We start from the raw sequence: 16490 nt of genomic DNA, 5'->3' as shown, positions 1-16490 counted from the left end.
AAGAGAGAGGGAGGAAGGGAGAGAAAGAGAGAGAGAGAGGTTTATACCAAGGAAATGACTCACACAATTTTAGAGACTGGAAAGTTCCAAGTCCGTGGGTCAGGCTAGGGGCTTCTCCTTTCAGTTGATTTGCTGCTCATAGCAGATCACATCATGGAGGTCATTATATTATATCAGATCTCATTTTGGAATTAATTACTTCACTACATAGCTCCCATATTACATCAGAACAGCCAAGCTACTGAGAATCATGGCCCAGCCAAATTGACACACAACCTTAACCATCACAGACAAAAAGATTTCTAGAAATCCAGAAAGAAGCATGGAGAAATAAAAAAGCTGAAAGATAAAGAAAGGATGGTGAGAGCTCTAAGGATATAGTGAGAAGGTATCTTAGTTATCTAGTGCTGCTGTAATAGAAATACCACAAGTGGATGGCTTTAACAAAGAGAAGTTTATTTTCTCACAGCAAAACAGGCTAAAAGTCCAAATTCAGGGCATCAGCTCCAGGGGAAGCCTTTCTCTCTCTGTAGGACTTCTCATCAATCTTCCCCCAGGCTAGGAGCTTCTCTGTGCAGGGACCCCAGGTCCAAAGGATGCACTCTGCTCCCGGCAATGCTTTCTTGGTGGTATGAGGCCCCCAACTCTCTGCTTGCTTCCTAAAGATAAAAGGTGGTGCAGGCCACACCCCAGGGGAGCTACCTTTACATTGGATCAGAGACGTGACTTGAACAAGAATGTTACAACCCACTCTAATCCTTTGTAACCACAGGCAGAGATTATGATTTATAACACATAGGAAAATTATAAAATGGAGGACAACCACACACGGCCTAACCAAGTTAACACATATTTTTGCGGGGGGACACAACTCAATCCATTATAGAAGGTATAACATGTAATTAGAGTCACAGAGGAAAAGGAAATAATGTGTCAGAACCAATATTTTGATGAGACAATAGCTGAGAATTTTTCAAAACTGAAGACACAAAGCCACAATTAAAAAAAAAACCTATGAAGAATTGTATAAACTTATTAATTAAAAAGACAACCACCCCTAAGCATAACATAGTAAATCTGTTAAAGCCCAAAGACAATAAGAAAAGTTTAAAAGCAACAGAGGAAAAAGACACATTGCCTTCAAAGGCACTGACTAACTACTAATTTCTCCACCAAAACAAACAAATGAATCTAGATGACACTGGACTGATATTTCAAAGTCTAAAAGAAAATAACTGTTAATCTAGAATTCTATATCAGGCAGAAATAACCTTTTAAGAACAAAGGTGAAATAAAGATATTTTCAGACAAACAAAAATTAAGACAATCTGCAGCCAGCAGACCAGCCCTAAAGGAAAGGCAAATGCAGAAAGAAAATTATTCTAAATAGAACATTTAGAATGCAGGGGGAAAAAAAAAAACACTAAAAGGTAAATATCGGGGTGAATTTAAATAAATTAGTTACAGAATATTTAATAGCTTGAGAGTTACAAATAAGTATGAAAATAAAACAATATCATACAAGTGGGAAGGTACATAGGAAGAGTTAAAGTGTTCTACAATTTTTGCATTTTTTTTTCTGTGAAAAGGTCCAAAGTACCAGGTAACATATTTTGGTAAGTCCAGGATGTGTGTAGTCTCTAGAGTCAACCTAAAAGAATAATAGAAAAGCATACAATTTCCAAGCTAATATAAGGAAAAGTAGAATCATTAAACATCCTTAACAATCCAAAAGCTGGCAAGGAAGAAAAAAAATAACATAGGATAGACAGAAAAAATAGAAAGCACTTAGTAAGGTGACATACATACATATATATGTGCATGTGTGTGTGTGTACATATATATGCACACACACATACACATATATATACATAAATATAAACCGACTAAATGTTACAATTAAAAGATAAACATTGGTTAAAAAACAAATTTCCACTACACGCTGTTTTAAAGAGACATTTTAAAAATGAAATAATATATAAAGTTTAAAAATTAAAGATGGAAAAAACATACAAATATTAACTATAAGTCAATTAACCATAGTATCTAGTAATAAAATGTTGACATCTTTCCCTCTGAGATTGTGAACGAGACAAGGATACTTGCTATCACTATTTCTGTTAAACATTACAATAAGATAAGAAGAAAAAATAAGGTGTAAAAGGTATAAAGATTGAAAGATAAAACTGATTTTATTTGCAGAAGACATGACTGCATGTGAAACAAATCCAAAATAACCTACAAAAAATTATTAGATTTCTGAATGATAAGTTCAATATACTCAGCCCAGTGCCGTGGAGTCGATTCCGCCTGGCGGTTTGGAACTGCCGACCGTTTGGTTAGCAGCTGTAGCACTTAACCACTACGCCACCAGGGTTTCCAAGTTCAATATACACATAGCAATTCATTTCTATATACCAGCAACAAAAAGCTAAAAATAAAATTACACTAAACACTTTTTTTTTTGTGCTGGGTTTAGTACTTAAAATACTACCAATCAATACCAAATATCTAGGAATAAATCAAGCAAAAGATGTACTTAAAAGCTCTTTACAGAAAACGATGAAATATTGTGCAAAATGAATGAAAATCTAAAGAAAATGGAGGACGTACCACGTGCATGGATGGAGAGAATATTGTAAAAGATGTAGAATTTCCTCCTACTAGTCTGTTTTTTTTTTTTTTTTTTTAGTCTGTAGATTCAGAGCCCTGGTGGTGGAGTGGTTAAGAGCCTGGCTGCTAACCAAAAGGTCGGCAGTTCGAATCCACCAGCTGCTCCTTGGAAACCTTGTGGAGCAGCTCTACTCTGTCCTATAGGGTCACTATGAGTTGGAATTGACTCAATGGCACTGGGTGTGGTTTGGTTTGGTTTGGCTTGGTTTGGTTTTTTGGTCTGTAGATTTACTACAACTTGAGTCAAAACACAAAGAGGTTACTATGGAAATCACCAAGCTGATTCCATTAGGTTAAACCATGTGAAATTCTTAAGTTTTACTATTTTGACCTATTAAAAAGCTATTTTTTTTTTTTTTTAGTGCTTTAGATGAAGGTTTACAGAGCAAATTAGTTTCTCATTAAACAATTAATCCACATATTGTTTTGTGACATGGGTGGCCAACCCCGCGACATGTCAACACTCTCTCCTTCTTGACCTTGGACTCCCCACTTCCATTCCCCTCCTGCTTTTTTATCCTTGCCTCTGGGCTAGTGTGCCCACTTAGTCTCATATACATGGTTTAGCTACATGTATTATTGTTTGTTTTACGGGCCTGTCTAATCTTTGGCTGAAGGGTGAACCTCAGGAGCAACTTCAGTACTGAGTTAAAAGGGTGTCCGGGGGCCATACTCTCAGATTTCTCTAGTCTCTGTCAGATCAGTAAGTCTGGTCTTAAAAAGCCAATTTCTATATAATTCAACAGAACAAAACACATCTGGAAATGCAAAAAGTCAAGGAAAGCTCTGATAATCCTGAAAAGATCAAATGGCTTGTCCTGGATATCAAGACTTATAGAACTACAGTAATTAAGACAGTATGCTATTGATGCAAGGATAGATTTTAAAAAAAGACCAAAGGAATAGGAAAAAGAGACTCAAAAATAGATTCATCTATATGCGGCACTCGATTTTCTACAAAGCTAGCACTACAGAGCATAGTGGGAAAGAAACAGCCTTTATTTAAATGTTGCTGGAAAAATTGAATATGCATATAGAAAAATAAAATTTGATCCCTACTTCACACCAAAAACAAAAATTGATTCCAAGTATACTATAAACCAAAATTTGAAAGGTAAAACAAACAATAAACCTTCTAGGGGTTCATATAAGAGGCTGCTAAATTAGACTACATTACATTTTAAGAACTATGTTTATCAAAAGACAATAAAGGGTGCAATGACAATTCAGAATTGGGAAAAAAAAATTTGCTCCAAGTACAACCAACTAAGGACCCATACCAAGAATGTATAAGAACTCATACAAATCAATAAGACAAACAACCCAAGAGACATGAATTTCAAGAGGAAATACAAATGTTTAATGAACATATGAAAAATACACAATCTTGTTAGTAATGAAGGAAATGAAAATTAAAACCCAACAAGATACTACTACATGCCCACGAGGATGGCTAAAATTTGACAACCATATATACTCAGTATAGGTGTCTGAAAAATCAGTTTGGCCCTAGCACTGAACACTCCGAGTTGTACATTCAACAAGAATGTGTGCATGTGTGCATCAAGAAATCTGTACAAGAATGTTCATGGAAATAGTATTCATAAATTATCAAAAATGAGAAATACTCAACTGTCCACCAAAAGTAGAATGGATACATTTTAACATATTCGTGCAAATATCATACCAAAAAAAAAAGTACCAACTAGAGCCACGAGCAATAGTACATAGAATTCAGTGAAAAAAGATAGACATGAAAGAATACCTACAGTATTATTTCATTATATAAAATTTCAAAAACCAGGTAAAACTAAAAAAAGAATGTTTAGGGACACATGCTTATGTGATGAAACTATAAAGAAATACAAGGAAGCGATTAAAATAAAAGTCAGGACAGTGGTTACCTTCTGGGGGAGGTGACAGCCCAAGAGGGGCTGGTAGGGTGCTGGAAATGTTCTGTTTCTTGGTGGCTACACTGTGATAAATCATTAAGCTGTGCATCTCTATTTTGCACATTTTTCTGGATGTATGTTTTATTATGCTATCAAATGGTTTAAAATTAAACAAAAATTGTAAGTCAAAAGATGGGCAGGTATGACTATATACACATTTTAAACTTCACAGATTAAAAGGAAAGCAATAAAGTGAGAAATATGTACAATAAAGTTGGAAGAACAAAGTATAATATTCAAATTACAGAAAGGTATTATAGAAACTGTTCTCTGTACTCAACGAATACAAAGGATACGAAAAAGAAATTCAAGGAAGAAAAAACACAGGTAGTAGGCCAATGCTCTAAAAACTGACAACCTAACTAGTATTTACAAAATGCAAATGAAACAACTGAAATGTCATTTTATGCCTGTTAAATTAAATAACCCACTACTGTTGAGGTATAGGTAAGGGTTTTCATTCACTGGTGGCACTGAAAATTGATCCATTATTTTTAAAGGGCTACCGGATGTATTTCGACAATTCACTTCTCTGAGAATGTGTCTCAAAAAAATAATTTCAAAAAACATACCTAAAAGAATTCTTACCATGCATGGTAATTTTGGTGGTCTATATTTAACAAGGCTGTAAAATCCTGTATGGCTGCAATCCAGTTTTCATTTTCATAGTAAAACATCCCACGTTTCATTAGTGCATCTGCTCTTTTGGGATCATAAAAAATACACTATACGGGGAGAGCACATAAACGTATAATAAATTAAAAAAAAAAAGTATATAACCCCGCAGCAGGTTAGATAGACTACAACCGTTTGTAACTTCATATTACATAAAAGCAAGCCACTTTAAGATTCCAAAACTTCCAGATTTGCATCTAATCGAGACCATGTCTTTAGAAAATCCATTCCTTATCAAATTCCAGAAAAGGGAGGTTTTTCTGAGAGACAGAGAGAAAACCTAGCATATACAAGAAGCCAAGTCTTTAGCCCACTGAAAGTTTTACTGACAAAAATCAAGTGAATTGTTCAATTAGAATAGACATTCAATATATTGAATATATTACAGCTTTTTATCATAAGTGATGATGACAGATACTAAACCATACCAAGGCTGATTCAATCAAATCAAATAAAGATTTACTCAGTCTCTAAAATGGTAAAAAGAAATGAATTAGTACAAGCATAGTTCATTTATTTCTCATTTACATATGAGGCAAAACAGTGGAACAGACTAAATTACTGTATAATTCTACTGCCCCGTCGAGTCGATTCCGACTCATAGAGACCCTGTAGTGAGTTGTAAAGCTCATCTCTAGTAGTAGAAAAAAATCAAAGCACGAAGGAAGCTACCAAGCATTTTTAAAACAAAACAAATAAACAAACAAAAAAACTAAAAGATTTTTAAACTTGGTTGACCTCAAGGTTCTGCATTAATCTATTTTAAACTGTTGGTGCCAGATGGAGGAAATAAACAGAATAGAAAATCTAAAAGAGGTTTTTGGTCACTTTTAGACCAAAAATTACCAAACTTACAAATATCCTCCTCCAGGAGAAGAATGACAATCATCATGGATTAAAAAATAGAGAAGTTGGGAACATGGAGAAATAAATTATTTACACACTATCTTCTAAATTCTCAATTGAACTAAGAATTTAGAGTAAGAGTCAGGAGACCAAGATTACAGCTCTGCTGCAATGAAGGGAATATTTTGCCCTGACTCTATCCTGAAGTCCAGGTCAGCTAAAAATTCACTTCCTCAAGGTGCATTCCCTGACATCCTTTAACCAAGCATAAATTATCCCCCTCACCATCTCTGCTTCCTTTATCTATGTATGCACTTATTTCTTTAATATCTGTTCTTTCTTTTAACTATATGCTCATGTAATCAGGAAACATGTCTGTTTTAGTCACCACGATTTATTCACTACATAACAGTGCCTTAGTCAAAAAATATTTGAGTAACTGAATGAATAACAAACCAGTGAACACTGCTTCTTTGAGAGCAGACAGGTTCACTGAGGAAGAGAATAAATGCTGTTTCAGGTTAAAAAGCAGAAAATATTCTGCATTGTTTGAGGGGAAGAAGCAATTTTCAAAGGTTTCTTCAACCACCATGTCAGGGTTCAAAAGACAGAGCTGGAAAATTCAGGTCCCCTCAGTTGTTTCAATGCCTCCAACACACAAATCTTTAATGTGAATACATGCGTTCATGAGTACTAAAAAAATCATTGATATAGTGTTAGTATCAATTCCAGTAATAAAAACTCTAGCTCCTAAGCTATAATAAACTAATTTTGACTATATAACCTATATGAAAAGACTTTCAAAAACTTGTTATACTACCAGCATGAGAAACTATTAAGATCTAAAATACGTAACTGGCAGTATTAAATGTGATAAAGCTTACTTTAGAAAAGTCATCAATGGCCAACACCTGGTTTGATATTTCGTACATCTCACCCCTCCTGAAATACGTATCAGCAACTGTGGGCTTGCATTTAATTGCCTGGGTATAGTTTAGAATTGCCAAAGTAATGTCATTTTTCCGCCTGAAAATTTCAGCCTTTGACAAATATGCCTCTAGAGAAGATTAAAAAAAGGTAAATTTTAATGTTATGAACATTTTACTATGCAAATTTTCAAAACCGTCTCTCTCCCTCCAAAAATGCAGTCTCAGAATAGTTTTTCTCTATTATACTTCCTTAAACATTTAAGCTTTTTCTTTTTAATTTCGATACTGCCAAATTTGTTCTCCTGGCTGAGTAAATACTCATTTGTGATTAAAAATATTCTCAATTTGAAGAGACAAAAATTACCTTTTGCCTTTCTGTAGGTCTAAATTGTTTCCATAATCTTTTTTGTGTGTGTACTTTTTAACATATGTAACATAAAATCAATCATTTTAAGCAATTTAAGCACGCAATTCAGCTGCGTTCGATATATTTACAATGCTGTATAACCATCACCACTATCTTCAAACAGAAATTCTGCACCCAGTAAACAATAACTCCACATTTCCTTCTTCCAACCACTGGTAACAACTATTTTGCTTTCTCTTTAAAAAACCTAGTGTAAATGGAGTACTACAGTATTTGTTCTTTTGTGGCTGGCTTATTTCACTTTGCATGTTTTCAAGGTTTATCCATCATGTAGCATGTATCAGAATTTGATTATTTTTATGGCTGAATAATATTCCATTGTATGTTTATCCATTCATCCATTGATGGGCATTTGGGTTATTTCCATCTTTTGGCTATTGTGAATAATGCTATGAACACTGGCCTGCAATTATCTGTTGATCTCTATTTTCTTTTGGATAAAAAAAAACCCAAACCCGCTGCCATTGAATAGATTTCGACCTATTGTGACCCTAAAGGACAGAGTAGAATTGCCCTACAGGGTTTCCAAGGAGCACCTGGTGGATTTGAACTGCTGACCTTTTGGTTAACAGCATAGTTCTTAACCACTACACCACCAGGCTTTCCTTTGGGTATATACTGTTATATAAATGAGCTAAAGATGGCCTCTGTGTTTTGGCCCCAAGTTGTTTATTTCTTCACAGCAGGCTTAAACCTGATATCCAAAAAGCCTACTCAAAGTTTTACATACGCAATTGCTTTAAAAATAGTCCAATAAACCCAAATAAAAAATAAAGATTTTTAGCCATTTAGAGCCTACCTGCTTTGCATACCCTGCATTTTTCTGTTCCAGGCAACTACAGCCAGTTACAGTTTTTGGGCAATGCCTGTCACTTTTCTGCCGCGCATGAGCTCTGAGACGGCAAAATAGAATTGAATGCCTTGCATCAGTCCTTCAGGCAACACCCAGAGAGGTTAGAACAGATGCACACACACAGTAATTTTCAAACAAAGTCTGCTGTATTCCCTCTGGAGTCAAAGACCAGGGTCAGTAGACTCTGAGAATATAAGCTACCACAGTTTTAAGATAGGCACCGAATGGGCGGGGGGGCGGGGGGGGGACAGAGGCGTACATAGAACACCAACACTTTCCTATCATTTTAAAGTAGCCTGTTTCGTGATTCAGCATTCACTTAGTTGCTATAAATCTTTGACCAGTTTCCAGAATTCTGACAAAATTGGTTCTACCAGTTTCTGCTTACTTTTTGGTGTTTCCGATGGAAGGGCAGGAGGGACAAGAACACAAAGCTACTTATATTGCCATCTTCTGATTGTTCCCCTTTAAGTCTCCATAACTAAAATTTTTAAGTTCATATCCCTCTTTTGAGATGAGCAGTGAAGAACTGATTTACTGTAGTATATATCAATGACACTTATATTTCAAACCATGATGAGTACTTTGAAAACAATATAATATCCTATGAGTCTTATTTACAATATCAACAATAAAAAATTTAATTTAGGAAAGTCACAATCATTTTCTTTAGGACTTATATACATTGATTTATCATTATGTGCATGCCTTACCCGTTGATGTTGAGTCAATTCCAACTCATAGCGACCCTATAGGACAGAGTAGAACTGCTCCATAGGGTTTCCAAGGAGCCCCTGCTGGATTCGAACTGCTGACCTTTTGGTTTGCAGCTGAACTCTTAACCACTACGCCACCAGGGTTTCCATTTATCATTACAGTACTGGTAAAAGGCAAAAGCTTAGGATAAGATATAGATAATATGCCTATCTCCACAGACAACCCACCTGCATTATTTTTATTATATTTATTTATAAAATTCAAGTCATCCAAAGCTTCATTAATTTTGTCTTGGAAAAGATAAATGAAATGTCGGTGCCAATAGGCATTGAGAAACAATGGCTCCAAGGATATAGCCTAGATAATATATATATAAATTCAATTAATCAAGTTAATTCAATTAAGCAAGGATAACATAATATTTTCAAACATTATTGATTTCAATGGTTTAGTAAGTATATAAACCAAAACCAAACCAAACCCATTTCCAATGAGTCGATTCCAACTCATAGCAACCCTATAGTACAGAGTAGAACCGCCCAATAGGGTTTCCAAGGAATAGCTGGTGGATTTCAACTGCTGACCTTTTGGTTAGCAGCTGTAGCTCTTAACCATTGTGCCACCAGTGCTCCAGTGAGTGAATAGCATAACATAATACCTCCCAATCTAACAAAATCTAGTGCTTTCAAAATTATTTGAAAACACCAATAATTATACTTACTTACACATCCCTTGTGTTATAGTGCAACTATCCATTGCTCAAAGTTATAGTAAAAAATTACTATATAATTCACAGCAAGTGTCAAAGTGAATATTGTTATTATGATTAGAGACAACTTACTTCCTGTAGATCACTCAAGGCACTCTTTAACTTGCCCAGTTTCCTATAAATAGCTCCACGTCTACAATATGAAAATGCAGAAAATGTTTTCTTATTATTTATTTCTTCAGTCAAAATCTCCACTTCAGATTCATAATATTTAATGACCTCTGGAGGAAGATCAGACTCCAAAGAATCACTTAATTCTATTTTTAGAGGTGCTTTCTCTTCAGGCTTGTCTTTTAAGAGAGATACTTTAACAACCTTCTTTTGTGCGGCTTTAGGCTGAGGTCTATGCTTCATCCACATATTAATTGCCCATGTTCGAACATCAGTATTTCCTGGAATTCCTCCCTTACTCTCGACAAATTCTTCAAAATCTAAACATGACGGTAGGCTGGGACACCGAATTTGACGTTCATACAAGGGAACTTTGAGCAGATATTTCTTCTGTTCACGAAGCATTCCATGAGACAATGATCTAGTTTTAAAAAGAGTGATTTTTTAATTACAGAAAAGTAATTACCTTTATAATCACTACATCAACTCAACCACACACAAAATTACTATTTTTCTCTGTTATTATAGAAATAAAATGACATGCTTCTTTTATGCAACCCAAATCCTTCTTTTCACTTATGAAGAAGCTCTGCAAAGTTTATGAATGCAAAAGAGAAGCTGTTTTTAAAGATGTAGTCTTCCTAAACTACTCACATAATGAAATCAATGCTCCCTTCAGGTTTAATTTACAGCCTCCCCAAGAAAAAGAATTACAATTAAGAATTAAGGAGATAAACCTTGATGTGAGGAAGGGAATGGCATCCCAGAGATTGGAGAGGACACGAGCTTGAGGAAGCTGGAACATTGAAGGATTTGACTACACACAGGGTGAGCTACCCAACAAAAATCCCAGACTTCATCTTTTTTATTAGGAGATTAAATTAGATAACACCTAATATGCTTTCAAATACTACAATTCTAGGATTCCCTCCCCACCCACCCCCACCCCCACCTGCCCCCAATTCTCCATTTGCAACACAATTTTCACTCAGCAACATTTACTGTAGGGCTGGCATTATACTAGCCGTAGGAGCTAGATGGATAAATACATTCTACTGAGGAGAATTTTTTAATCCCAATCATTCCATAAGTACTTACTTAGTGTGTACTATGAGAAGGCCAAACACCAGGAGAATAAAAGTGAGGAAAGTCAATTTCCTTCTCTTTCCTTTCTGACACTCCACTCTCCACTCCACACTTTAGTACGAGCCACCATCACCTATTCTGCCTAGAGTACATAAGTTCTTAATTCTCTGCTTCTACTCTTGCTTTTCTTCTAATCCATTCTCCACGTCAGCCAGTGTATCTGTGTTTGTGTGTGTATATATGTATATATAAATATAAGTCAGATCATGTTACTTCCTCCAAAAACTTCCCTAGTAGAATAAAACCAAAAAGCAAACCCAGTGCCGTTGAGTCGATTCCGACTCATAGTGACCCTATAGGACAGAGTAGAACTGCCCCATAGAGTTTCCAAGGAGCCCCTGGCGGATTCAAACTGCCGACCCTTTGGTTAGCAGCTGTAGTGCTTAACCACTATACCATACAAACCAAAATGTTCACCATGGTTTACAAAGCTAAATATGATGAGGCACCTGCATATATCACTGATCCCACTAGTCTTTCTCCTCATTTCCTGTTCTCCAGCCACATCCTCTGTGAGCGAGCCTTAAGGCCATTGTGCTTTCCAGCCCTTCTGACTGGCCGGCCCTTTCTCATTCACATCTCTGATCAAATGTCACCTAAGAGAGGCCTTCTGTGCCAGATACATTTTGTTTGCACCTCCAGATTCATCTCTACCCTTCTACATCTTGCTCTCTACCCTGGGAGACTAATCTGTTTGGGCCAGATCATAGGATGCCTTGCTCTCTGTCTTCTAATTGAGTTTGTCCAATGAGAAGTCCCAGCTGAGGGAGGAAGGTGAGTGAAGTCGAGGCGTTGACTCTTCTGGCTCCCTCTGTCTGGGTCACCTCAGACTGGCTATGATCTTTAACCAGATATCACTGTTTCTTGTCTTCCAGGTTCCAGTGATCACTCCCTCTTTTGGGCCTCCCAAACTTAGGGGTATAAACAGCTCCACTATTTTTAACCCCAGAATATTATATTATCATTTGTGGTTTCCCTACAACCTAACTACAACTTCGTAAATTGCCCTTTATCAAACTCTCCTAGATTTATCCTAATCTGAGAGTTTTATCTGTTTTCTACAGGAACCCTGACAAAGTAATTGGTACCAAATGTAGACCTAGAAAACACGTATACATACAAAGGATTCCGGGATAACCTTCTTGCCAGAATGAAACAGGACACAGGTAACTTAAGGCACGTGATGGTATCAAAACTTTTCAAACTAGCACCAGTGGCAGGCATGGGGTTATGGACATGTGGAAGGCAAGGCATTGGGAGATCGAGTAGCTATCACTAAGCCACTAGGACAACAATAATGATTATCAAAATTGTGGAATCATTCAACTTCTTCTTACAGCCCAGAAGAGCAGTTTCAGTACCAATTAAATGCCCAAACCTCCTAAATCTTGTACACCAAGGAAATTAAGCTTTTAGGGAAGGAGTCAGAAACTGAAATATGGGATTGGAATTTTTGAGCAGGCATAAATGAGGCTGAGAATTTTGAATCTCCAAATTTGAGCACACTTCACTTGCCAGAGAATACTGGCTGAGGGGTTTTTGTCAGCTTCCCTCATCTGAAAGATTCAACCCCCTCCTGCCTAAATACTTTTCAACTTCTGCGCTGTAGCATTGCCTCAGATGCTGTTAGACCTGATTTAAGCAGCCCCCAAATCACTATCTGTGACCTTCTGAACCCCCTCATGGAGCCACTACCGCTATATTCTCTCAGGCCCCTAAAAGCCTCCTCCACAGAGGTAGCCTCGGATCGACTTTGGCTGCCTTTACCAGTGTGTGCAGCCTTGGCTAGAATTCCCTGGCATACTCCAGCAAGTGGTTCTAAAACTCCAGCATACATCAGTCAGATTGCTGGGCCTATCCCCAGTCTCTAATTTAGTAAACTTAGGGTGGAGTCCTCGAATTTACATTTTTCACAAGTTCTCACGTATATTAGTTTCCTAGGGCTGCTGTAACAAACCACCACAAACTGGGTGGCTTATAAGAATAGAAATTTATTGTCTCACGGTTCTGGAGGACAGAAGTTCAAATCAGGGTGTCAGCTGTGTTGATTCCTTTTGAGAACTCTGTGAGAGAATCTGTTCTATGTATCTCTCCTAGCTTCTGGTGACAGTCAATGATCCTTGGTGCTTTTACCTCTGTATCTGTCTGACTCTCGTCTCCTCTTGCATAAGGATACCACTCACATTGGATTAGAACCCACCCTCCTCCAGTATGACCTCATGTTAGCTTGTAGCATCTTTAAAGAGCCTATTTCCAAACAAGATCGGATTCACAGGTATCAGGAGTTAGGACTTCAACATATCATTGGGGGGACCCAATTCAATCCATAACACCAGGTAATGCTGATGCTGCTGGTCCACAGGCTACACTTTAAGAACCATTGCTGTAGAGAAATGAGTTCTAAGGTTAAAGGAAATGGGAATTGATCTACAAGATGCAATATGTTTAGCCAAACTTCACCCCTGAAAAATCCAGAAGCCATTCCTTTCACCAAAGCATTGAGAATGCATTGGTGAGGGGGCATGATACCCTTGAAAAGTCTTGTGTGTGCTGACTTCAGAGCTGGATAGAAATGGGAGTGGGGGAGAAGAGGCAAAGGGATTTGGTTCACTGTTCTCAAAAGGAACAATGGGATCCCAGAGTGGTAAAATTGAACTAATACTACTTCACCATTAGAGACAAGGTGAACACAATTACCACAATAAACTATAGGGACAAAATGGTAATCACAGGATTTTAACTCACAAATATCTGTGGCAATGACTAAATGATTACAGCTCTTTAGAAATGAGACAGATGTTCTTTGACTTTCATAAGTAGAAAGCTTCTAGGTCTTTATAGTGAAATGAGTTCCTTTATGTGGTCTTTTGCCTTGGTTCTTTGGAAAAACAGCTTGAAAGATTTTTTCCCTAAGCTCTGATGAGTTACCTTTGCCTTAGTTTTCTGCCCCGGGGGCTTGTTGCTTTTGTCCAGGTTGACATTTCCTGGGTAAGCCATAAACACCTTGGATTTGATAGTTTTTATCTGGTTCTGGGCTGCAACCTGCCCTGTGGTTGGTATGCACCTTGCAAGGATTGGTCAATAGACTATGTAGATGAAATGAGTTGTAGCCCCATCATACCTACTATGTAAATGAAGTATCTATGGCCTACCAAGAAGGGATTGGTTAGTTCATGACCCTGATGGGAATGCCATGCCTTAAGATTGACATGGAGTTTGTGTATATACGCAGAGGCTTTTCAGACAGAAAGAAGCAAGAATAGAAAGCAGCAGGAAGAAAGGCAGACAAAAAGAAGCAAGAAGAGAAGCAGCAGGAAAAAGCAGAAGGAAGAAAGCAGAAAGAAGCAGAGAGAGGGAGGAGACAAGGCACCTGCTAAAGAGCTGTAACACTGGTCAAAGGCTGTAACACTGAAGACAGCGAGAGGCCTGGAAGTGGTCCAGCGGCACAGCTGGTGGTGGCAGACGGCAGGGTCAAGAGGATTCTGTCCTCAGGGGGTCAAGAGGAGCCTGTACTCAGGGGGCTAAGAGGTGGCCTGCAAGTTCAAAAGGAGCTGAGAAAGCTGTCCTGCACTGAAGAAGGAACTTTGCCTACATGCTTCCTGATCCTGATCCTGATTCTAAGTTGTAGCCTTTTGATCCCAATCCTGAGTTGTACCCTGTTCCTTAATAAACCACTTACCTGTAAGTAGTCTATGAGTTCTGTGTGGCCATTGCAATGGATTATCACACCCAGGAGAGAAGTAGAGAGTACCATGGAAGGGACGGCTGGTTTCAGAATTGGTAAAAAGGTTGGAGAGTGGAGGTATGTCTGACTTCCACCTCATAGGGATTAGCCTTGGGCTCATCTTGATTTGCACTATCCCCCCTGAAGTTAGACAGGTACTGACACTAGTACTACTACTACCCCCAACCATTTAATAGTCTTCCAGACACAAACCTAACCAGCCAAAGTAGGGGTTCACACCTCTTATCCTGCTCTCGGACCTAACCCATTTCACAGTCCAAAACACCTCAACTTGACAAGAAGGCCAGGCCAGGTCTCAACGAGCAAAAGTTTTGCAATGGGGCATAGGTATATACAGTAAACTTTCCCCTAAAGGTTCCCAAGGTCTGGGGAAGACGAAATGCCCAAATAGCCTAAGGATTATTAGATACTAGCTCTAAACTTAACGTTGATTCCCAAATTGCCACTTTGGATGCCAATCAAACTAGAAAATTATGAAAGTCAAGTGAGAAAGAATCTTGGTCGGGGTCCATTTAACAGTGCGTCTAGTGAGACATGGCCCCATCTTGTGATAATTTACCCAGTCCCAGAATGTACAGTGGGAATGAATAAACTTAGTGACTGGCCCATAGACTGGGGGAAATAGTGGTAGTAAGGGCCAAGAGGCAATTTCTGGAACTCCCCATTCCATTCTACTCTACCATCAACCAAGATAGTAAGACAAAAACAGCATCAGTTCACTGGGAAAATTACAGATTAGTGGCACCAACAGAAACTTGAAAATTGCAGGTGGCAATTCTTATCACATCTCCATTTTACTTGCCTATTTGGACAGTGCAAAAATCATAAAACTTATAGAAAATGGGGTACTGATGTTTCTGGGCAATGGTAAGAGCTTTGGATTCTTAAGTGTGAAAGGAAACATTGGAAGTTGAGAGTAAGGAATTCATATGATATGGTTTATGGAATGAAACAACAGTTGTGATTGCTATTACCACCTGATTATCAGAAAATTAATCTGGAACTAAAAACTGTAGTTCCAGATATGATATATTTACTATAGCAAGGAACACAGCTCCTGGCACCTGGCTTACAGCTATTGATGTGAAATGCTTTCTTTTCTATTTCCATAATTTAGGAGAATCAAATGAAGTTTACATTTACATAGCAGGGTCAACAATATATATTTTTACTATCTTTCCCAGTGCTGTTAATATCCTGCAATGTCCTTGTGATCTCAATAGCTAGGCTGAAATCTAACCCAAGATTTTTGTCTATTCTATGCCACAAAGGAGCCCTGGTGGCGTAATGGTTAAGAGCTCAGCTGCTAACCAAAAGGTCAGCAGTTCAAATCCACCAGCCATTTTTTGGAAACTCTATAGGACAGTTCTACTCTGTCCTATAGGGTGGCTATAAGTCATAATCAACCTGACAGCAACAGGTTTGGTTTGGGTATGCCACAAAAACCACTTTTGTCATGACCACCTGCTCCTTCAGCAGTCTTCTCCATCTCAGTAAACCTTCTTGTTTTCAATTGGTCCAGCAAAAATCTGTGGAATCATCCTTGTTTGTCTCTGTCTACATACCACGTTCAACCCATGGGTAAATCCTGTTGTCTGTACTTTCAAAATATATCCAGAATCTGACCACTTCTTACCACTTTGATTG

At 37.7% G+C, this 16490-nt stretch overlaps 1 protein-coding gene across 1 annotated transcript in view; it reads right to left on the bottom strand.

The window, feature by feature from the left end:
• TTC6 (tetratricopeptide repeat domain 6) overlaps nt 1-16490 on the bottom strand; it is a 312748-nt gene that overhangs the window by 72441 nt on the left and 223817 nt on the right. Inside the window, exons 13-16 of the mRNA XM_049899504.1 lie at nt 9914-10373; nt 9300-9429; nt 7031-7203; nt 5214-5350 (exon numbers count right to left, since the gene is read on the bottom strand). Of these exons, the coding sequence (XP_049755461.1) occupies nt 5214-5350; nt 7031-7203; nt 9300-9429; nt 9914-10373 (900 nt within the window). The remainder of the gene's footprint in view (nt 1-5213; nt 5351-7030; nt 7204-9299; nt 9430-9913; nt 10374-16490) is intronic.

Source organism: Elephas maximus, chromosome 10 (assembly GCF_024166365.1).
Source record: "Elephas maximus indicus isolate mEleMax1 chromosome 10, mEleMax1 primary haplotype, whole genome shotgun sequence".
Taxonomy (NCBI): Eukaryota; Metazoa; Chordata; class Mammalia; order Proboscidea; family Elephantidae; genus Elephas; species Elephas maximus.
Note: the sequence above shows the minus strand (reverse complement) of the source record. Positions and strands in the feature narration are given on the sequence as shown.